The sequence below is a fragment of the Sinohyriopsis cumingii genome, chromosome 6 (genome assembly GCF_028554795.1).
Source record: "Sinohyriopsis cumingii isolate HCF-2022 chromosome 6, ASM2855479v2, whole genome shotgun sequence".
NCBI lineage: Eukaryota > Metazoa > Mollusca > Bivalvia > Unionida > Unionidae > Sinohyriopsis > Sinohyriopsis cumingii.
Genome location: NC_142966.1, coordinates 104,426,530 through 104,451,264, shown reverse-complemented (window position 1 = coordinate 104,451,264; position 24,735 = coordinate 104,426,530). Strand labels below are relative to the sequence as shown.

The following is a 24,735-nucleotide window of genomic DNA, read 5'->3' as shown; positions in this document are numbered from 1 at the left end:
TTTTAAGTGTGCCGAATTTTTTCTTATGAAGTTGGACGACATGTGTGCCTATTTCTTATTTTTTATTAAGTCGGTCGGCCGACATAGGGAAGCCAGCATCGATTCCTTTTTACCTGTATTAAAGGGAATTTTCAAAATAAATTGAAGCCATGGAACAGTTTTAAAAGCGACAAAATCTTGTGCGTCGTGCACGCACGTCGATATAAGGCTGAACAGCAAATTAGGTTGCAATAGTTTCATCTAAATGTTCCCTATCCATAGTTTTAAAGCGTTTTATTTTTCGAAAACAAGAAGCATGTACGTTGTCTTGTGGGGATAAATGTACGTCATTACAAATTAAGGTAAGTTGAATAAATGTGATTGATTAATCAGTGACCCTAGAGTGTGTGTGTATATATATATATATATATATATATATATATATATATATATATATATATATAGTTACGAGTCTATCCTCGAAAATAAGTAACAGAAAAGGGTATAAATCAACAAACTTTGTGAAATTCAACAAATAATTTATTTCTCTAGAACACAAAGTGAAAATAAGAAAAGACTTTACGGTAAAGCGAATTAAATCCCAAATTAATCATATAATTACAGATACAAGTCCTACAAAGAAAATTTCTGAATAAACATTAGTAGAAATCCAAATTATATCCAATGCTGAAGGTGTCAATGTGCTGGTAGCGGCCCGTATTGTGTTGTTGTACCAAGTCTTTCGTTGAATCAGTCATATAATTCCAGGTTTGAAATCCCTGTAAATCCAAGTGAGTGTCTCTGTCCAAGGTTATTATTTTTATGAGCATTCTGTATTTCCAGAGAAAACTCACTTGAATTGAACAATTTGAAAAAATAAACACCAGCCCAAATGAACTACTGAACGCAACAATAATACAAATCAATTCTACTAGATCTTAAGCATGAATGAATAATGTTTTCAGTAACAGTCTTCCATTTGACCTCAGGTCGCAATTAACATTTTCTATTAAAAAAAATGATTACCTAATGGAAAATAACCTTCAAGAAGGTTCTTAATATTTACAAAATAAAATAATAGCTATAATTAGCAGTCTGTTACTAAAATTATAATAGAAAATGTTCAGTAAACAACAGGTAGACCTGGCAATTCATATGCAATTTCCAAAGTTCAAGAATAATAATAACAGTAAGTTTGTTTTGTTGCGGGATAATGTAAATTTGATTGATAAGAAAGTAAATCTTCTAGTACTGAAAGCGTTTAATGTCGATTTACAAACCAATGAAGACACTGACACTGATTAACATGAAAAAAAATTAGGACATGAAGAAGAGCCATGATGAAGGAAAACGGTTCATTTCTAGAAAGGTCTTTGTTATACAGTAATTAGAAAGTCTGTTACTAAAATTAACAACAAGGTAAACACAATGTGCTTGACTCAGGCCAAGATTATAAACTAATAGTTAACCCATACTCATAAAGAAAATATTAGCTATGTATTAGGTTTCTCCTTTTTACAGAATTTAAGTCAATGATTCAGGTCAGGTAGAAATCGAACCTGATTTTGGACAAAGTCAAGTCCAAAATACAATCATCCATAGCATACACTGAATAAAAAAGAACAAAATAACAAACAATACAAATTAAATATACATAATTCAAACAATTTGGTATTCATTTATGAATCATTTAACAACAAAATCTAAGTTAGGGTTATCACTGAGACAAGGAAATCCCAGTCAAGGGGTTACATTGTTCGTCGCCCCAGGAGGCAAAGTCTTGTGGGGAGACAAATAATGTGACCCCGCCACTGGGATTTTCTTGTCTAGATACAAACACCAACACAGATTAATATTCTCACACATTTTTTTCTCCAATTAAATTAAAATAATCGTGCATTTTTGCAATATATTTAGCAGATTCAACTAATATAGTATTAATCAGCTACTGTTATTGTCTCTCACTTCATATAAAGGTCATCAGGTCTATTAATCTTTTATGAAAATATGAATAATTATCTAAATAGAATCTAGCTATATATGCCGCTCTCAGGAAAAAATAAAAAAGAGTTATAATCGCTATACGTTGGCAAATGTGTACAACGCGCTTGTTGGAGCAACGTGCTATTTTATATATATAAATACCGCCCATTAATACAAATATAAATTAAGGGTAATGGGGTGACATGTCGACCCTCAGTACAGAAGTTTTATGCATGACAAAATATAAACATAAAATAACCATTTGATCTTTTTTACTGGATTGTCACATTTAATCGACGCATGTCATATGAAAATAACAATAAGCAATAATGTCTTTTAATACAGTTAATATTTTATTTTCATTATTTTCTGTTTGGGAAACGTTCTATGCTAGGCAGTAAAATATACATCATATGTACAGTCATAAATAAGTGTGTAGTGATTGAGGGTATTTTTAATTCATGACTTTTTTGGAAATTTATATTTTTTGTCCTGGAAATATAACAAGTGTTGCTATCACTAGTGCAATGATACTGTACATGCAAATCGTGTGGACAAGCGCGTGAACTGATAAATGAACCAATCTGGTTGGTAAGTGCAGGGGTTTTCATCTGTAATCGCATTATTATGTTTGATTTAACTGGGGCGGATTGTGAGTATTTGCCAAAGTTAAAATAAACCAGTCTGACATAACACATTTCTGGTTTTTGCCAGCTTTGCAGACGTTCTTGAGAGAGTTTGGATTTTTGTTGTCAGTGATGTGTATTGCCGGTGTGTTGTCTGGAGTTCTGCTAAATTGCTCGACTTCGTCATTGTGTGTTTGTGTGACGAAGTGTTTCGTAATGTGTGTTATCAAAGTTGAAGAGACCTTAACTTGCTTATTGAGCGAATTTATGTTTGCTATATTTCTATTGTTATTGGATTTTATAACAAGTCCGTCAGGTATAACATAATTAACAAGGTTTTTTTTAAATATTTTTTAAAGTAGTTACTGGCGCATGGGCATCATGTCTCAGAAGACCGGACTTTGATTACTAGAGTGAGATAAGTAAGTTTAGCAAAACAGCAAGATTTCTCTCTCGCGTGGGTGATATATATATATGTTTTTTATATATATATCTTGATCTTTTGGGATATAAATATCATGTGAGTATTATCTAATTCTTACAGAAAGTATACCCACATAACTTTATGTTAATCCTTTGAACAATTATAACGTAGAAACCGAAGGTGACTTTGCTGACGAAAAGAACAAAGGAAATAATTGATTTCTGTAGCGATCAATTAGAGGTTTGTAATTACATGGAATATAGATCACTATTTATGCTACAGTTAATTACTGGAGATTATTAAACGCCCCATGGAGTTGTTACAAATTATTATTAATCAAACATCATAATCACCGACCTCGTCATAGTAAGCAATTTACTTTATTTCCTTTATATGGCAATTATAGAAACAAAGTATGTCAACACTTATGCATTCATAAGCACTAATAACTGCGTACACAGAATAAAATTAATTCAAAATACAATTCCTGCCCCGTTTTTCAGCAAGAAAGTAGAAAAATTAAACATCGATTCAGGTATTATTTTTTTCATGCACATTTGTCGAACTCATTTACAAGCCCCAGCGCAGATGGCCGTTTTGATGGATCATAGTCAACGCAGTTTGCGATGGCGTTTCGTACATAGTACGGTAGTTTAGAATCAAGACGCTGAACAGCAGGAGGTTTTTCATTCATCTTCATCCGCGTCATTATGTCAAGCTCCGTCACCAATGACCCATTAAGAGCCCATAAATCTAGCTCAGTGAAAAGTTCGATAAATGTACACCCAAGCGCCCAAATATCCGATTTAAAGGAACTACTTTTGCCCCCAATCAACAACTCTGGAGCCATAAAATATGGGGTTCCTTCCGTGGTGGGTTTCGAGGAATAAGATCGTATCTTGGAAATTCCAAAGTCACAAAGTTTTGCCTGTTTGGTGACTTTGGAAACCAGTACATTGGATGGTTTGATGTCCTGGTGTATAATTGGCGGCTTGACTCCATGTAAGTAAGCTACAGCTTGGCAACATTGCTTAGCAAAAACATATCTACGAGTTAGTTCCAACTTCGACCCACCAGGTCTAAATATTAGATTCTGAAGATCACTTCCATCAATGAACTCGGATATGATGTAAAAGGATGTCGGATCGGTGCAAACTCCCATGATCTGCACGATGTGTGGATGTCTGAGTCTGCTGTGCACCTTGACTTCCTGTTCCACCATCTTAATGACTTCTGCCGAGTTCGACCACAAGGTCATTTTCTTTATGGCCACATCAGTTCCCATCCACTTGCCATGATAGACGACACCAAAACCTCCTCGACCAATCTCATCATAGTTGCTAAATTGGAGGTCGGACATGTCAATTTTAGGTAATGTTTCGAAAGGTTTTTCAAGAGGTTTGGGACCTAGAAGTTTCACCAAAGTAAAAATTAAAACCCATTAGTTCAAAGTACTATGTGTCCCATGAAGAGTATTACGTCAAAGGAGATTTTGAAGACACAAGTAGCTGTTTGATTTTAATGATTCATTTTTCTAGATAATACGACCTATACGGTGATCAATGGAACAAACTTTACTGGTTGCAATTATGTTTGATTTGTTATGAACCCTATACGTGAAAGACAATCTTAATAACTGCATTCGTGACCTATTGACTGATGCAAGATCAGCTTGTATAAAGGAGACCCGTTTGACCATTAGTGTTTCACACACAGAGTCTCAAAACAGATCTCAACAATTAGCGCAGTTCATTGTTCATCAATTTATACACAACTATTATGTTGTTCTATGCGTATGAAGAGTAATACTGTTTAGCTACATTTCTTATTACAAATATCCTATTTATGATTAAAATAAAATCTTACGTTTACCGTTTATATATCAGTTAGAAACAATATCATTTTAACGCAGTAATTAAAATACAATCAATGGTCAATTATTCAGAGTGCAGCGTTCATGTACACATATTTGTTTCTTTATTTAAAAAGCTGTTTTGTAGTTCATATCTTTCAGAAAAATAATAAATAGATGTTTATCATTTCGTCGAGAGTTTGTTTCAATATAACTTGAGAACTATTTTGCTTACATAGACGAACACGATAATGTGTCGGAATAACAGATTCGCTTAAGCCATATAAGCTACTGAAAGACAAAATAATCAACCAATCACACAGTGAGTAATCGTATTTTCTGAATTATTTGTTCCGAAAAATAACTTATACCAAATTTATACTGAACAAAAGAATAAAAGAGCAAGCAAAGACGGGTGTTTTGCAACCGTGTGTTAATCCCAGTGACGATATCAACATTGGGGAATGTATGGATACTATATATTGCGATTTACTGTTAATTTGGCTTAAAGTAAAACCACTGAGGTATTATTGTTGCAACCCTGGCGCTGCCCATGTAAGATATACCACGTATAATGCTATTATTGCATGTCATTTACTTGCTACTTTAAGAAAAAAGTAAGTTAAAGAAACAAACAGGATCAAAGATGGAACAATTTAATAATGAACTGAAACTTAAAAAGTTCATATAAACATCATATAAATAAATTAAGACCGTTTTTGGATCGCCTGTTATTCTTTGAAGACGACCAGAAGACAGACTGCCAAGCCTCGTTACTAAAAAATACAACCCTCCTACGTCATTCTACGTTTTTTTCGTCCAAATATCTGACACAAAATTTGAAAGGCATACATAAAGACGTTCTTTGATATTCACTAAACATATCAAAATCTTGACTTAAACACAAAATAAATGCTGCCTATTTATCCAGAGTATATATTCATTTGATAGTAATGACAGAAAAGAAGGTACAAAAGAATGAATGAGACAAGCACAAAAATATCCTTAAACCATGTAAAAAAAAGAAATGGATAATTCCTATATTACATGTGGCTCAAATCTTTTTATTCCCCCAAAAATTTCTTAAAATACTTAGTTATTATTTGAGTCACATGACAAGCTCAAGATCTTTATTACACCTCATAAGAAAATAATGGAACAAGATAATATATAAACTATTGGGTTTTCTGGCTTTACATAAAAGAAAAAATGTAGAGAAACAGCGATATTTTGGTTTCACGTCTCTGCAGCACAGAACAAACGCTCCATAAATATGACTACATGCACTTATATAGATTTTTCGCCCGCATAGGATTAGAAATGGTTATGCAAAATAAAACTGACCACGGAAGGCATCAGAAACGGTCAAGAAAAATAATGGACATAAATAGATGCGAATAACTACCTTTTGGTCTGTGATGATGAGAAGACAAATGTTGTCGTCCTTTGGGTTTGGGATGATCAGCATACGAAGGTGTTCCTTCAAGCAGTGGGTCAAAAAAGTCCTTGACTGACAACAATAGAATTCATGATTTCAAGTCAAGCTGAATCTTCCCAACTTATGTGTTCCCGGTATAAGTACACATACATACATACACACATTATATATAACTTTTATTATTATTATTATTAATATTATTATTATTATTATTATTATTATTATTATTATTATTATTGATTTGAAGTTGTAAAATTATGCAAATTAACTGCACTAATTTTTTAAATCATAAATAATTGTTTACATGCTAGTTTCAATGATCTAATTTAATAATTGTACAACGATTATATTATAAAAGTGTAAGTGGAAAAGTACTAGCGTTTACCTTTCTGAAACACACTTTTCTCTGAGAATTCATCACGGTAAGCCTAAAAGAAAGATAAATGGATGGATGGATATATCGATAAACAACTGTAGAAAGAAGGACAAATATAACGTAAGAACGAAGCAGGAGTCCCAGAAGGTAATGATGTTCTACTGGCTGAAGATAATTGTTTCCTTTTAACTACAGAATGTTAACCATTTCTTATATTCTTGAGCGATGCCAAAATCTTTACATTAGCTACCGTGTTGACGACATAAGCTGTCTGTGCTTTACCGTTTCATCTGACGACCAACTAGACATCATACAGAAGTATTTTTGACCATTCATTCAAGAGGAGCTACGATAACACAATTTTGAAGATGGTCGCTGTGGCAGTCATAATATATGTAAGATTGGCATAATTATAATTTGGGACCAACTAGACCCCTCAAGAAGTTCTCTGTCAAATCATCATATCAATATGACTTTCCATTCAGGAGAAATATCAAAAAGATGATTTTCAAGAAGGTTATCATGGTGGCCATAGTGGATATGGCATCGGCATTTTTTTCCATAAGGACAGACTTAACATCACAAACAGTCTCCTGGTGGAAAACCCATGTCGATATGACATTCAATTTAGGAGAAGTAGTGATAACAAACGTTTCAATGGCCGTGCCGTTTTGGTAGCCATACTTGATGACTGAGCGGCACTATTTTCATTCAAAAGCAACTAGACATCATCAGAAGTCATATTGCTGAAATGACTTTCAATTCAGAAGAAATTACTATAAAAGATTATCAAGATAGCTGAAGTGACAGCCATATTGGATGTCACAGTGGCATTGATTTGGTTTAGAACCAACATTACATTTTATAAGGAGTCTTTTGGTGCAAGTGCTGTCCATCAGAAGTAGGGATAACAAGATTTTCCACATGGGTGACGAGGACGTCATATTGTTGGTCAGATCGGTTCTATTTTCATTTGGAACCAAATAAACACCATAAAAAGTGTTTTAGTAAATAAAAAAACATGTTTATATATCCATCCGTTTAAGAAGAATAGCAATAACAAGAGTTTCAAGATGTTCATATTGGATGTTCGGCATCATTTTGGTAACAAGTCTTCCGGTGTAAGAACCATGTCGATATGACTTTCTGTTCATAAGAGTCAAATTGTTAGGTTTGCTCAGCATCAGTTCGTAAGTCGTGTATAAACTAAGGTATTATTATAAGCCATGTTTGGATGTCTAAACATTGCTGCAGGCTATAGCTAATCTCTTACGCAAGGTTACGGTGACCAGAGAGAAGATTCGGCATCTTGAGTTAGGCACTCGCGTTGGATCGCGCGACTTCCCACCTATGTGTTACAGCTTAGTCCTAAGATCAGAGGAACCCGCGAGGGATCGGGACGTGTTCTAAATACGTCCCCACGTGGACAGACAGCGAGAAGGACATTGTCCGCTAAGTTGGATTGGATCGGGTCTAAGATAAAAGTTTCATAAAGGAAGAGTTTTGGAGGACAGAACTTCCGGTTCAGTTAGGTTTCGAGGATGTAAGAGGCGAGACGGAAGTGAGACTAGCAGAACAGTCGGAGTCGACAAGACTAGTCGGTGGAGAGAGTCAAGGAGGAGGAAAAGGAGTCGAGGAGGAGACGTGAAGAAGGAGGTGGAGTATAGAGAAGTCAAGGAGGAGAAGGAATTTGGAGAAAGTTGGGAGGAAGAGAAAGAATTAGAGGAATAATAGAGAGGAATTAACAGATGAGTAGAATACAATGACATATGGAAAGCTATCTCACACTACTAATCAAGTGATGCTATAGGTTATTACAGGGTCGAGCGGAAGGAGAGTACTTGGGAAATTTTAAAAATTCGATTATTGAATTGTCGTTAAATTGTTATTAGTTGGATTTCAGGTTTTGTAATTTCAATCATTTAACCGTAGGCATTGCTGACTGGGGACTCGGAGTTTTACATCTATCTTTCACTAATTCAACATCCATCCCAAATCGAGCCTGGGTGGGCCTTCTAAAATAATTTAAAAGAATATTGGGTGCACCCCATTCCCAACCATAGCAAACCTGCCACAGTGACGGCATAACAACCCGTCACACCACACACAAATAGCAAGAATTTCAAGATGGTTGCCATGGAAACCATGTTGAATGTCTGATAACCACCATTTTAATTTAAAATCAGGTAGATATCTAAAATTATTTCAGTGTATGATTGCTGGGGTAGATAACTTTATCCCAACTACCTTCTACATCGTTTTCGTGAGAACAACTGGATCCATCAATGGGCGAATTCAAACGATCTCACCAAAGTATTTTATGCTGACTAAGATTTCACTATCAAACATATTTTTGTCTAGGAGCTAAAACAGCTGTGTTAAAAACAAACAGGTTTTTTTCTTCTTTTCCTGAACGATATTTCAAACCATTTCAAAATCTATATTCTTAGTTTCAACTCAATATTACCTTTGCTTCTAACACAAGATCAAACATATTTATCAGCTCGATTCACTGATGTAGTGCTGACATTTTAAGCAGTTGAACTGTCTCAAGACGCTGATCCGTCCACCAGCTTGCCCCCATTCTGCATGGGAGTTTAAGGATCAGAAACCATTGGGTCAAGAAAATAGAAACACTAAACTAAGGTCGCCGCAAGGGCAGAATAATTACAAAATACTAAACACGTGTATCTGCAGATACTCATCTGAACAAAATCTAGGTTGAATCCAAAGCAAGGAGACACGTGTTTCACATATAAATACGGCCGATTTTTCTGTCAAATCTAGTGGGTATTTTTCTTAAAAATGGATCTCATTCGGTAGCGCTTATTTTGTCTTTTGCCATAGCATTAAAGATATTCAAAATGACACCACCACCGGAGCCCTTTGTCAGCCAGCAGGATCTAAATAGGGACTGTTTTTCTTATTGTGATGAACTTCCATTCTAGGAATTATGGTGTTGTTGGTATGGATATATATTAGGAGACATATATTAATCTCTATTGCTGATCTGAAGGTTTTCAACCCAGGTCTGTGCGGGGTTAGAGCAGAATGTACTAGCTCTTGCCAAAATACCGGTGACTAAACTTTTGCACGTTTGATTCGTCAGTATGATCACAAAAACATTTTCGCTGAGTCCTACTCAACGTTCAAGGTCTTCTTCATGATATATGTGTAAAAACAATTGAAAGATAACCAGCGACTGAAGCCAACAATACAGTGAATGAAAGTTAACCTCCCTTTTGTCTACAGTAATACTATCATGCAAAACCTTCGTTTTTGATTTCAGTATTGGTCCTGGAGATTCAATAGTTGTAACGTGCAAATGTCAGTTTGATTTTCAGTTATGTCTGTAGTGCTAAAAAGGTAATCTAATTTAAAGCATATTATAATAAGGAAATTTTCTAAGACGGCTGAATTGCAAAGTTATTTAGGTACTTAGCACATTTTGAAACTGCTGTGTCGTTTCAATTATGACAGAATACATTCTTACCTTCATGACATCTTTCCAGTTTTTGTCTCCGTCATATATGACCACATCAATGGTTTGCAGAGACGGTGTTTGGTTTTGTTTCAAGAACTGTTTCACACATTTCCTTAAGATTTGCGCAGATTCTTTTGGAGGATAGTCAAGAGCCCCTGTCCCAAGAGCCGGAAAAGCTATGGACGTCATATTATAAGTGTTCGCCATGTTCAAACACAAGCTGATAAAATTGGACATTTCCTTGAAGAAGAAAAAAAAGATTTCAGCATAGCTAATCATGGAGAACAAGACATTGGTTTTGTTGTTTCAAGGTACGTTTTTGCAGGGGAGCTAATGTGTGAAAATTGGGTATAATTTGTTTCGCAGACGGGTGACAATTGAATATCTTAGTGGTTAAACCTCTCGCATTTGCCTCAAGTGAAAGGCGATTTTGTTCAGTGTCTCCGGTTTCCATTAGTCCAACCAGGAAATCCACAACCCATATCGTCAAAAGTACTTCACGATGGTCTTTAGGCCGCATCGCACAAGTAAAAGTTGTTTCCAATTTGCAAGAAAACTGAATAGTAATGCTCCTCGTAAGTTACGTTAGAAACACATCAACAACTCCCCCTCCAGAAATTAAAACGAACACAATTGGAAAAATGAATTGTCATTTAAGAATACATGTCTTCGAATAATAATATAAATAATAATGTTATAAATAATGATGTCCATTAATACAAAATGAGAAGGAGCATTTTACCAAATTATTGATCCAGCAGATTAACAGAAGCTGATTAACATATTAAAAGATAGATACGCTACCTGTTTATTAATTAATTGATAGATATATAGATAGATTCGTACATAGATAATCGGACAGACAGCATACATACATATACGCTCCTCTAACCTGCACAGATTGCTGAGAAGTGTAGGGTAGCAATACACCAAAATACACATGTTTACAGTTGAGCTTGTACCCGCCGACAACGCCGACCTCAGTGGATGAAATACCATTGGGATACTTCGAGTGACATTCTGACTGGAGCTTATCGCCGCCCGCATGTAAGAGTGATCTTGCCAAACCGCTCTTAGTCAAATCCATACTGCGATTGCAGCTACACACCAGGATGTCGGCCTACGTACGTACGTACGTATATATATATATATATATATATATATATATATATATATATATATATATATATATATATATCATGGCTTTATGAAGGTTGCTAAAATTCAATTTGCCATGCAAATAAAGTATATGTATAAAATTGTGATTCGCCCACAACGTACGAATTCGCATAAAACTGGTTTCATCATGAACCCATATCTTCTATCGAACAACCAGTGATAAATGTTTCTAAGATAATTGAAGCCCAATTATCTAGGATTTCAAGTTCGAAAATCTCGAGCAATTTTCATTATAAATCAGGTAATGTTCTTTGTACTTCCCGACAATATAATGCAGTCATGTTTTGTACTTGTAGTATATTATATACAAACCAGATTCTTCAGTCTTTGTGGAAAACACGAATCTTTGTTCCGTCATTTGAAAATTGTAAGACACGTATATGTTTGCGAAACATTCGTGATGTAATAATTCCAAGACAATGAAATCTTGACAATGATGCATCGTGAAAGCAAATATTGAAAATATATTGCTCAAGAAAACACAATAAGAAATCAAGCAAATTTAAATGATGTGCGTCGTCTGAACACAAGATATAGATTTCCGAGTGAAACAGACCACACAGGCATAACTACAAAAGCGATTACATCAGAACAGCGAATATTAGACGAAAGAAAATGGAAATTATATCCTTCTCGATAGTGCCTCAGATTTCATAAATCTGTTTAGCAACAGTACTGTGAATGCTGTCGAGAGTTCTCAAAATGTCGATTAAGCTATGTCCACACTACTTGCACGCAAACACCTTGTGATAAATGCACATAATTACATGACATCATTTAGAATTGTTCAAACATTCTGAAATAAGAACAAACATATTTGTAAGGCCTTACCACATTTTGAATACAAGCAATTTTGAAAATAGATGGGGAATCAAAGCCTTGTGAAAACAAAAGATGCATCGTGCCAACACAACAAGGAACAAACACATTATCCATCAGTCACAGGTGAAAAGCTAAATATTCACAAAAATACCATAACATACAAGACAAAAATTGTGATCTACGTCATCACCTGCAATGAAAGCAGCACCTAGTATGTTGAAGAGACAAAGAAATTACCCATCAGAATGAATTTCTTTGATGAGACTAGCAATGCAACAAAATTGCAAGGAACCTAGTGGCGGAAAATTTCTCTTCCTCCGGCAATGCTTTCAATGAAACCATTTTTGAGTAGAATCGCTCGTAACTTAAAATTGACCCCAGCAAATTGGAAATACAAAAACATATATTACATTCGCACGGCTTCAAACATTCAAACAGAGGCTTAAATCACGAAGAACCCAACATATGCATTTTCCGAAGAATAGGTAACAAGGAATTCAGAACTTAGTATAATCACATTTTCCTGTCATTAATTCGCTTTGTCAAACCCATGAACTTAAAAATAGGAGTCTTCTGTAAATAAATTTCGAATGTTAAAAACGCCTGTAAATTGATTATTTAAGCTATTTATTTATGCTAATGATTACTTTCAACTCAGGTATGTAATGCTTTTTCCAACGCAACTTCAACAAGTTTTAAAAAAACGCCAGTCCAACAAACTACTTTATCCTGGATAAAAAAAAAAACTTAATTGGAGAATTGTAGATGGCGTAAAGATGTCAAAAACAGAAAACCCGAACAAAACAAATCAGAAAGCACAAGCATATAATACCTATACAGAATCTACATGAAAGATCACTATATATGATTATACATACATGCAAAAAAATGAAGGCAAAATATAAATAAAATGGTCGTACGGTTTAAGTTGCAAAATCACGTGGAGGTTAGAACTGACTATAATTAGATTTCGATAATATTTATGAAACTTTTTCATGGAAAATTTAGTAATTCCCAATAAAATACATTGCAGTATTACTACCTTCCATTCTGCTAATTTCCCTTGTTGAATTGTAACAGGTCCAATGTTATTGCCATTAGACAAGCCATTTCTGTGTCCAGTACCACCAAGGCCTACCGAAAGATGAAGAATAAATAAAGAGAGCATTAATTGAAAATTATCTTTTTCGTGTACGTCATTTCTTATTACAAAATTTATTAATAAAGGAAATATGTATGAATAAACGAAATAAATTACCAACTTGTGGATTACACAACGGTTTACAGTGGGTGGAATAAATGTTTTATGTCAATAGCAATGGTGTTTCATATGTTCTAGGGTAGAAATGACGTTTTATATCACCAAAATAAAAAACATTAGTGGTAACGTAATAATAAATAGAAGCCGTGTACTATGCCACAGGACGTAAGTGTCGCTGAATGTAATTTTGTCATGACATTTACATTTTTATGACTGGTTTCAAGTGGATTCTTAGATACAGATGCATTATGCGCCTGTTTTGTTGCATTTCTTGCCAATTGTTAGCAAAGTTTTGCTACACTCTCTCCCCAAGACAAAACAGACAGACACACACAGACAGACATATATAACTATTTCGAATTCATCATTTTATGGAGGAGCCATGGTAGCTCAGTGTCTAGCGTGCCGTACTTACAACCAGAAGGAAACTGGTTCGAATCCTCATCGGAACAGGCCTGGTCGGCGACCGTAGATTGTTTATGGGCAGGGTATCTTACTATAACTGCTTCGACATAATATATGTCATATGTTGCTGTGTTATTAAACACCAAATCAAACCAACACTAAATAGTTTTCTGAAGTAGGACTGTTTTAAGGACATAAAATAATCTAATATCCATTAACAAAATATGTTTACTCACAAACGTCTTAATTATTTAGTAATGGCGTAGTAATGTGAAAAATAACTGGTTTGTGATTTGCGTTCATAAAAATCGCGATGAGTTTTCAAGGTTCATCAAATTCACTTACCATGTCTAAATGCCCTGGATTTTGCTTCTGATTCAAAAATCTGTGAAAAGAGAATGTTGCTCATTGCGAGATCTAATTATCATATCAATTCGCTTAAGTGGACAAACAACATTGTTTATGGCCTAGGATGGTAGAAACAAATTGTTCACCCTAAATGTTATGACTCGAATATGTTTATATCAAAATAACTACAAAACAAACGCAATTTGAAAGATTTACAACTCATAGTTTTGCTAGAAACCTGAATAGATGTATGACACCCGCATTGTGCCTTGGAACCAGTATTCAATGAATATGATTTTGTGCTCTTATAATATTCTCTGTTATCAGATGCAATAATTTAACTAATGAAAACGAAGAAGTTTAAAAGAAGAAGATAAAAGAAAAAAAAAGTTTTTTTGGACAATATACATCATACGAGTTTGAATATAACCATCGTTCTCATAATTTATTCGAGTTTAAATCTATTCCTCTCAAATGATCTTATCCAACAGAGATGTTTTGAGATTGGTGGCCTTACTTCCCTTTGTAGTTTTTATTGACCGCATTATGTTCACATTTGTTTTGGTATAAAGTCATAAGGGGAGTGGAGAGGATTAGGTAAGTACATATTGTCAACGTGTGTACATTCTTCCATTCTAGTGTTTCAATTGCACAGTTTTAATGCCTAAATTATTATATTAATTAGTTATATTTCTCTATTTCGTCGATTGTCCCTACCACCACCCCTACTCCACACAATCTCTAGGATATTATAAGGTTTATTGTCTAAACCATTATATCTCTTCAATTATATCACCAAATTTCCCGAACCCCATCTGTATCCGTTTACATTATCGGGAATTCTTATCGATTTAGACCGATTTCAGTTTTCTGTATTAAAAGAGCCTCTACCACCTCCACCGGCCCCCTCCAGCCACATGCTAGCCCAAAATGATACCTGCTCTTTTTCGAAAGAATGCAAACAAATCATATGGTTGATGGGCATTGATTCCTGGATACCACTTTAGTGTACATTTTTGTGTGCATACAATTAGCTATTGGTAAATACTAATTATATTTATTTGTAAAAGCAATTAGATATAGGTAAATACTCCTTTATTTATGTGCACAAGCAGTTAGTCTTCGGTAAATACGCTTTCATGTATTTGTAGATGCAATAAGCACTTGGTAAATATTCTTACAAGGAACTGTAAACACTGCTAGCATTCCATCAGAAAACTTTAGATACAGTAAAACAGGAAGTAGAAGAGGCCTTACAAACGTTACCAATGTATATTATCTGATTAGTTGATCTGAATCACGAATGCGCTTACAGTGCCAGGATGTTATGTAAAATAATCCGTGTAACGTTTGGAATAAATCAGCTTTATGTTCCTCGCAACCTAGACATAAGACTAATGTACCCGAACTTGTACGTAACCATGGTATCTGATGTTGAACAGGTTATCTTATACCTTGTTCCTATAGTACTTTCTAATATACCTTCATCTAAGACCATATACAATACCTTAAATGTGTCTGTATCCTTTGTGTGAACAATTATGTCTAAATTCTTCACGCTGGATGAAGGATTTCTAGTGCTGAATTCTTCAATGGTTTTAAACATCACACTAGCAACAACAGTTGGTCGGTAGCCAGTATTTCCGGTTCCAAGTGCAGGAAAGGTGACAGATTTCAAGACAGCCTTGCTGGCTTTCATCAGGCATTCATTGGTAATATTTTGAATTTCCTGCATATAGATAATATTGCAAGGAAGAAACTAGAATTCAATTTGAATGTACAGGAGATGGAAATGTGTTTCGCATTTGGGCATAAAACAATTAAATGTGATTGCTATTAGAGACCTTAGTGCCAAATTTATGACCGATAACTTTGGAATATTAATTGCAGTTTGAAAATGTAGTCAAGTAAAGATATAAACATGTGGGTCTTTTCTTCTTAAAATATCCCCCCCCCCCGCCCCGATCTTACTGATAAACTACACACTAACATAAAGTCTGCTGTTAAATGTAGCTGGTAAATGTTGGTCATGACGATTTAAAAATGAAGCAATGTAGTAAAGAACAGAGTTTATATTTCTATATTACATATATTATTACAGATATCTATTATAACCAGCTAGGACACTTGTTCACGTTCTTTGATGAACGCCGTACACTAATTTCTCTATATGTTTACTTTAGCTTGCACATGCAGGTTTTTCCAAAACCATCCTCAGTAATATCCTATTTTGGAGCACCGGACGTAAGAGAGAATTTAATTCAAATGCTCGTTTTAACGCAAAATAGTTGAGTGAGTGAGCAAGCAAGTAAGTATCTGAAAAGATAAACGAATAAAAATTCAAATTTCAGTACTTCCAAGGTTTAAACGGCTTTTAGACAAGTCAGACCAGTGGATGCTTTTTCACAAGTACAAAAAAGTTACTCCCGCTACCCGAACTTGAAGACAATTAGCGTTGCGAAGGATCGAGCACAATAATTTGATTTGTTTTTCCTATGATAATGAAAGGCACAATACAGAGCCAGAGACGATTAACGAAGATACATTTATTATTGTATTGATGCCTATTTGCCTTGATAGTAGTATAGATACTGCGACTTCAAGCACACCCAACCTCTGCTTTTTTGTATAGATTAAAAACAAAGTATCTAAACAATGGAGAAAATTTTATAGCAAAATAACTAAATAAATCATTTGTTAAATAGTCCTTAAGAGTGCACTGGCTTTTAAGATTATTAAAAAACTGGGTATTTAAACGAATCATATGTCATTGAAAATTAACAGGGAGAGGAACGTTATATAAGGAAACTAGACTTTAGAGAGGTTACAACATGATATAAAGGAAATCAATTAAACTCTATGGTCAAAATAATTATAAGCTCCTAAGTGCCATGATTACGAAATACTTTACAATGTGCGTACAAAATATAATAAATAGCAGCAAATGCGACCTGTGAGAAAGGTACTATGTGAACGCCTGCAACTGAGTCAGAAGTTGATCTTGTGTGGGGTTCATGCTGGAGATCTCTCCCACAGAAGACAAATACAAGAGAGAAGGCGCTGATACAGGTGAGCCAATGTTGCAATGTGAATTGGGAATCCAAAGAAGAGCTACAGGAAGTCATAATGTCTGGGGGGGGGGGGAGAATTGGTCTCTTGAGTGACTCATTAACAATGGGCCACGTGTAACGATCGAAATAATAATAATATTCAAAATTCACAAAGTATATTCGTGAAGCGTAAATAAAGAAAAGCGGTAAACAAGCGACCTACCTTTGGAGATGGTAGGTGTTGCACTAAAGTAAAGAAATGCATTAATCCTTTTGTTAAGTTGGTTTTATTGACACTTTTAACTCATTAATGGCTAAATCATGCATAGGCTATGGAAACTAAGTACTTTTCACTAATTCACACCAAGGAGCCGATCCAGGCTGGCCTAGGCGGGTATCGATCCTTAGATTGCGAGTTCGACGCCTTATCACTTGGGCTACTGACTCTGTGTAGGAAAAAATCCATAGACAGGACTGTATGCAAGTTTGTGATCAAGGTCAGATGTCATGTAATAAAGAAGCATGCACATAAATAAAGTTAAATATATATGTTTAAAAATGTATCGTTAAATAAAATCGAAATGAACACTTCGATATTAGTACTTGATGCGACAATTCCCCAAAAAGTAAGGCAAAAATTTCCGACCTCTTCAATACTTCTTCAAGCTGAAACATTTGGATACTGATAATTTAAACATAGTTAGCACTAACATATTTAGAAAATAATTTTGCAAATCTCTCAATCAGTACAATGTTTACTGCAGCAGAAATCAACATTTGGATGCATGTTTCAATGACGCTAATCTACATATGAAGAGCATCGTTCAAAATACTACTCCATTTTGACTTATTAAACAGCAATTAGACGTTGCGATCAGACTGTGAACATACCCAATCTGAAGAGGGAACAACCTGCGTATATTGTTTACGTTGCAACAGAACAAGATTCATTATTAACATATTTAACAGAGGTGAGATGAATAATGTCTTTGAAACGTTTACTGGACATTTTATATATCACCTTTGGACAGGACGTAAGCAAAAGGACAACATGAATGTTGACATGTTATGATATTCAAATCAACGAATGTCACAATGGGTCAAGAAAAACTTTATCAGTGTAAAAATAAGGACAGATGATACTTCTTTAAGAATATAATTACTATTGTACAGACACCAAGTGAAAACATGACTACAATAGTGCTGGAAAGAGAGGCTTACATGTCAATCGCATTTCACTCTCAGGTCTTAATAACTACAAAGATGAAAGGTAACAGTACACTAGAATATATTTTCCTCCAGATTATTTTTTTTATCAAAGATAGTCATATATTACAAAAAATATTCCTCCGCAAAGGTGCTTGAATGTTTTCTGGTACACAAAAAACATTATTTGAAATCGGAAGATTATTTACAACATAGATAACTTTATAAATATAATGTCTGAAGACGGCTACGTTGAAAAATACAAAACTAACAACACAAATTAAAATTTACGAATGTCGTTTGTTGTGATTCTGAAAGTATCATTATTATATGCTCATTTATATCTCAATTAACCTTAGATTGTCAGAATCGTTCAGTATTTTACGATATTGCACACCTTCTTACTGAACTCACACGCAGGATACGTGTGATCAATAGTGTATTATGAACTACTTTGTAAACAAATCATGTACTCTCGTATAGCAGACGCTTTAAGTGTTGGTTGATTTAATTTGTTTCTGAATGAACTAAAGCAAATGTTTCGGGGACTGCCACATACCAGCTGCTTTGCTACATTCCGCGATAACTCTTTTGATACAATGTTTCGGATTTTGGCGATAGACGCCAGATTTCATAAAATTTCTTGGTATCTACAAATAATATGCAAGTTATAAAGGCATAACTGTCACCTTTAGCTGGTAATAAGAATGGCAAGAAATATACTTACAGTTTTACATCCTGAATTTCCTCAAAATGTACTTTCTTAGTTCTGCAAATCCAAATTACATGAGCCATGTCATGAGTTCTCAAGCTTGATTACACATTTCGAAATTTTACTGTAATTTCGACTATATTCCAAGTGCAACTACATCCTCCTTACTGCACTCAAAATGAAATAAACATTAAATTAAATAACCTCTGTTTGATAATTGCAATTAAAACACTACATATTTTCCCACAGTATGATTTCAAATAGGCAATGACAGAACAAACACACTTGCAAATGTAAACACGCTTCTCCCGTGCCACTTCAAGTATTTCATGTACAATTTACACAGATGAATCCAGTCCATAATCACGAAATTTCGTAGAATCAACAAAAATACAAAAATTGATTCATTCCAGATCAAATGGAAAACTTATTGCAATGCGCATTCATACACAATAAGACTCCATATTTCAATTTTAAGTAGACAAAAACGCCATTTTCTTTCGAAAAATATGTCTAGCGCAAACAAGTTCAAATTTATCTGGGCGGAGTTATGTGCGCATTAATAATGTTGTTGTGTAATGATGAATTTGCGCTTGTGTATTTAGTTTGGAATACGGCATACATTCATTTACGTTGTTTCTTGTAGTGTATTTTGTTTATATAATTAAGCCTTAGGTAGAATTAAAAAATGAGCATATAATAAAAGGGTTACTGCATTTGTATGGGAAAATATGAACTCGTTTTTTTGGATGGATATACTGCACTCCCAAGGTCGTGCAGTATTACATCCAAAAATCTCGTTCATATTTTGACATACAAATGCAGCAATCTATAACTGTGTCAAGAAAACAATATACAGTGGATCTTAAATACAAAAAAGACATACTGAGTTATTCTAAATCAATCCACGTGATATGTAAACCAATGGGTTACAGAGATACATTAAATACTGACATCTGAGACGGTGAATTGAATTCAACTACAAAACAAGTGTATGAAAAATTAAAACCTAAAAATATAAACACAAAAATATGTAGTTCAGAAGAAGATTGAAATATTTAACGTATTTAATATATTATATTTGCGAGAGGAAATATCTAAAAACAAAGCTCACGACAGCAAAACGATGATGCAACACCACAATCAATCAACATGCAGGTATAGAGTCCAGCACATAACAGTTTGATATTTTAAATATCCAGAATACATGCCATTTTCACTCATTACTTGTCGATTATGATATGCGTTTATTCATCAAGACACTGGTGAAACATGGTTAATGTAAAGCGGTAAAACGATGGCGACCAAAAAGAAAAAATATTTCATTCATAGTTTACATGAAAACAGGGAAATAAATACGAGTTAGAGGTACAGGTGGGTTTAAAAACAGCTGTAGATAGATGGATAGTGTAAGAAAAGCAGACTAAACATTAAAGTGATGAACACGTACAGAATAATAGAAGAGGTTAGAGACATGAAAACCACTTAGAATGTCTCTTGCCATCGTGAATATACAGGAATGAGTATTTTTTTAAAAATACCATTATACTTTCAAAATCACAATAAATGACTTCATGCCAGGATAGATCATATTTCGATATTACAACTCTTCTTTTCTAATAAGAATGATAATGGTTTATTGGTAATGTTAGGTCATAGGTTCCAATTGGTAGTTACAAAGCAGTATTGCAATAATGTAGAGCGCCATATTTCATTAAAAATAAACGCAGAGTCATATGCCAATTTTAATAAATATGAGGCAAACAGTACAAAATTAGAAATACACATCAGGAAGAAGTAGGAATAACACCATATAGCTATTATGTTATACCTGGAAGAAAAAATATAGTGTAAAATATAATGCTATAATATACATAACCATTTAATCTCTTTTATGGAATGCTTGAAAGACACATTAAGCAAGGTGAGATATTATGACTGTATTCTTAGACTGATAAAAGAATAAACGATTTCCTCACAAGGGTGACTTTTGCTGAAAATCCCAGATATGAATGCGTTTCAAAGGGTTGTTAACAACTAGCATTGTAAAACAAAATTATATTCAACTTCCATGGGATTTTTTTGCGATTACATACGTATACGATCACTAGGAGGGAGTCCATGATGCCGTCTGTTGCCTATAGCTCAATTACAGGGGGAACAACGGAGCCTAGCTAACACATTTAATAGATGGCTAAGTACATCAATGGTTATATATATATATATATATATATATATATATATATATATATATCCGGGGAAAATATTATAATGTTTACTGTAGCCATTTTGCGTTATGTGATTTGTTTGTAGTTGAATTTAAATCCTGAATTAGTTTGAACAATACTATTTTTTATATCTGTCACCTCCCGTGCGTGCCAAATATAACCAAATCTATATAATAATAGTATGTCTTTAACTGTTGTAACCGGTCTCACTTTACCGGACTCATTTGTTATTTTTAAGCATACAATAGAACCATTTGTGTATTAATTATCATCCAATCTGTGTATCCCCTTCCAGCAGTTAATATATTTATATTTATAAAGGGACGATGTTTCTCCATGAAGGTTCAGAAATATATTGTATAAATTTATAATGTACTTTTGAACTGTATATAAACATTCCTACACATTAATTTAGTGGAGAACCTAACATGGATGTTCTACACTGGTGTACTCATATTATCAAATGGTTTTGAAACTTCTGCCCAACTCATTTCGGTCAATACACATGTGTAAAGACTTGCTTCCTTAAGCTGCATTTTTTTCTCCCATTGTATTGTTTTGTATATTTCATTTGCATTATTTATTTATCTTTTTAATTTTTAATTTCATTATATGCTGTGGGTAACGTAACATTGTATCTAGTAGATGACTTTGTCCAAAATCAGTTAAAAGTTTGTAAAGATTTTTTAAAATGAGGACAGTTATCTTAAGCTGAGTCAAAGACATTATTTCTTCATAGGTAGACTATGTGATGATTGTCTGGTACTTTATTGTTATTTTAGTGATGGAACTTCTAACTATAACTAAGTTCTTTCTAGAAAAATGTACTTTTGATCATGATATGGGGTACCATTTTATGTCTTAGTTAAAAATATAAATCTTATTTATTTAAAAATTAATTAATTTTGTTGTAATTATGACGGAATCAGTTATTTAAAAACTAATATTCGTGTTGTAATCCTAACAGAATCAGTTGTATTATTGTTGAATCCAGTAATTCATTTAGGCTGGAAGTTTTTATTCAAATCATTTAATTCTAATTATAACTAAGATCTTTCTTGAAAAATGTACCTTTTACCATGATCTGTGGTCTCTTTTTACGTCTTAGTTAAAACATAAATCTTGTTTTTATTAATACTAATTATTAATGCTGTGATTTTAGCAGAATCAGTCCTATTATTGTTGTGTCCAGTAATTCATTTTGGCTGGAATTTATTTATTCAAATTATTTAATTCTAATTATTCTTTTCCAGAAATACAAACTGCAAAAAAAAAATAAATAAAAAAATAACATGAATTCATAACTATTTGTCCAAATGAGTTTGCCAATATAGTATAGTCTCGCCTATTTGTAATTAGCTTCATACCACTGAATGAGGTGTTGTTTTTAAAGTACCGTAAAATCTTTATTCATAATACTAATGTGCGTGTGTTGTGTGTGTGTGTGTGTGTGTGTGTGTGTGTGTGTGTGTGAGAAAGAGAGAGAGAGAGAGATCTTAGGGTCCTCTGAAAATTCGCTTTCTGAAATTGACAGAAAATGCCTTTCCAAATTGTTTAAGGATGTGCACTGTATCTAAAGTTTCGTTAAGTAATCTGAATAAATAAGTTACTATTCCGTCCAGCCCCAAAATGTTCCTGATTTGAGATTTATAATACTTTTTAGTGGACTTTCAAATATATTATTCAGAGTTTCAATCACATAACAAATATTTTGATTAGTTTCTGTATCACTATAATGAAGCAAGCATCTGAAGTATATAAATTATTGATGACATAAAAGCATGGTCTATCTGCTTGCCTTGCATGTCCTTTTTTGTTTATTTAGCAACAAAACTTTGAATCATAATTATCTCTTTATTCATTCATTTGATCCTATTGCAAATCCTTTGATTTTCCGTCAAATACTTTAATAGAAATATCGAATCTAAATTCACGGAGAGAATATATTTCGTTTTCATTTTAAGAGAACATTTGTTTATCCCATCAAAGTATTGTGTTTGCTATCTTTGATATACTGTAAAAATGCAAAGACCTTTTGTTTCGTAACATAGGATCAGTGGTGCTGCTGTAAAGTTAGTCTGGTTCCCTGACTATTTTAACTAATTCTAAGATGAAATCCGGATCCAAATAAAACACGGATGTACCAAATATCCGGATTTTTCGGAAACGATCCTTGTCAGTAGTTTTTTCTAAAATGCCTTAAGGAATCGGGTCACAATTAATACCGCCAGTTCAGAACCCAGGAATGTAGTTCTAGTCTATTTTTAGAACATGTTTTCCTCTCTCATTTTAGTGGTGATAGAAGAGTTTATTTATGCATTTTTGGTAGGGATTTAAAGGTAACTGTTTATTCTTGATAATATGAGCTCAGGGTGTTGTTGTCTGTGTGCATTTCGGCGACAGTGCACAGTGAGTAATAAGGCCTTAGTGATGATCCGGAAGTGAAATCTGTGTTATGTTTACATGCTGCTATGTTGATAGTCCAGCATCTCAAAAAAGAGGTCAACCTTTGACAAGAACTTGACAGTGAAGTCATCATTGAAGGTATTTTAAGTTAACATATTATTTGCACTGATTATCACACAGTAGAAAGGTGAGTACTGAGAAACAAATGTAGAGAACATATAGTAAAAATAATTGTATCCTATTTCCTGTCAGTGCAGTATTGGAGTAAAGTTTTAAATTGGTATAAAATCTTTATTATTAATGAGAGTCATACGAAATTTGAACATGTTATGTATATTGACTTTGAAAATATAAGAATGAAATTAAAAGTAAAACTTTAAAACAAAAATAATTAAAACTTTCCCCCTAAAATGCACATATATAATATTTTTTGGAATGATATTAAATTTTATCAGCATGTATATATTAGTACACTATATACAAGCTCCAATGTTGGATATTTGTCACATTTTGTCAGAGAAAATATCTTTGTAAGTCAAAATGAGACCTTCATTTAAAATAAATGAAGACACAATTGAAATTTGTATTGGCCATTCAGACTATTTATTAGGGGTCCAAGCAGGTAATTTATATGTTTATGATGGGGTCACTTCCTGAGTAACACACATCTGCTTGTATAGCCTTCAGCAATTGTTTATAAACATAGTTATAAGGTATTTAGTGAGAGGACAGAGATGCAAACTTGATACTAGAACCTACTCAAGTTCTCTACTAAATCATTTTAAACTGTCTGAGAATGAAATACAGGTCAAAGGGATACAATATTCTTTTCCCAGGTATATGTACCCTTGGATGTAAGAAAACAGCAAAATGATGTAAGTTGAAAACAAAATGTATCCATTTTATTGTTCAGTTTGGTTAAGATATGGATTGGTGTAGTGTGGCATTGTGACCTA

The 24,735-nt window shown here is 33.7% G+C and overlaps 1 protein-coding gene across 1 annotated transcript in view; it reads right to left on the bottom strand.

The window, feature by feature from the left end:
- Nucleotides 1–506: 506 nt before the first annotated feature.
- Nucleotides 507–24,735, bottom strand: part of LOC149797617 (uncharacterized) — a 74,251-nt gene continuing 50,022 nt past the window's right edge. The window contains exons 4-11 of the mRNA XM_089962503.1: nt 15,685–15,906; nt 14,175–14,214; nt 13,206–13,297; nt 11,055–11,282; nt 10,172–10,402; nt 6,688–6,730; nt 6,270–6,374; nt 507–4,419 (exon numbers count right to left, since the gene is read on the bottom strand). Coding sequence (XP_089818629.1) covers nt 3,560–4,419; nt 6,270–6,374; nt 6,688–6,730; nt 10,172–10,402; nt 11,055–11,282; nt 13,206–13,297; nt 14,175–14,214; nt 15,685–15,906 — 1,821 coding nt within the window. The 3' untranslated portion in view covers nt 507–3,559. The remainder of the gene's footprint in view (nt 4,420–6,269; nt 6,375–6,687; nt 6,731–10,171; nt 10,403–11,054; nt 11,283–13,205; nt 13,298–14,174; nt 14,215–15,684; nt 15,907–24,735) is intronic.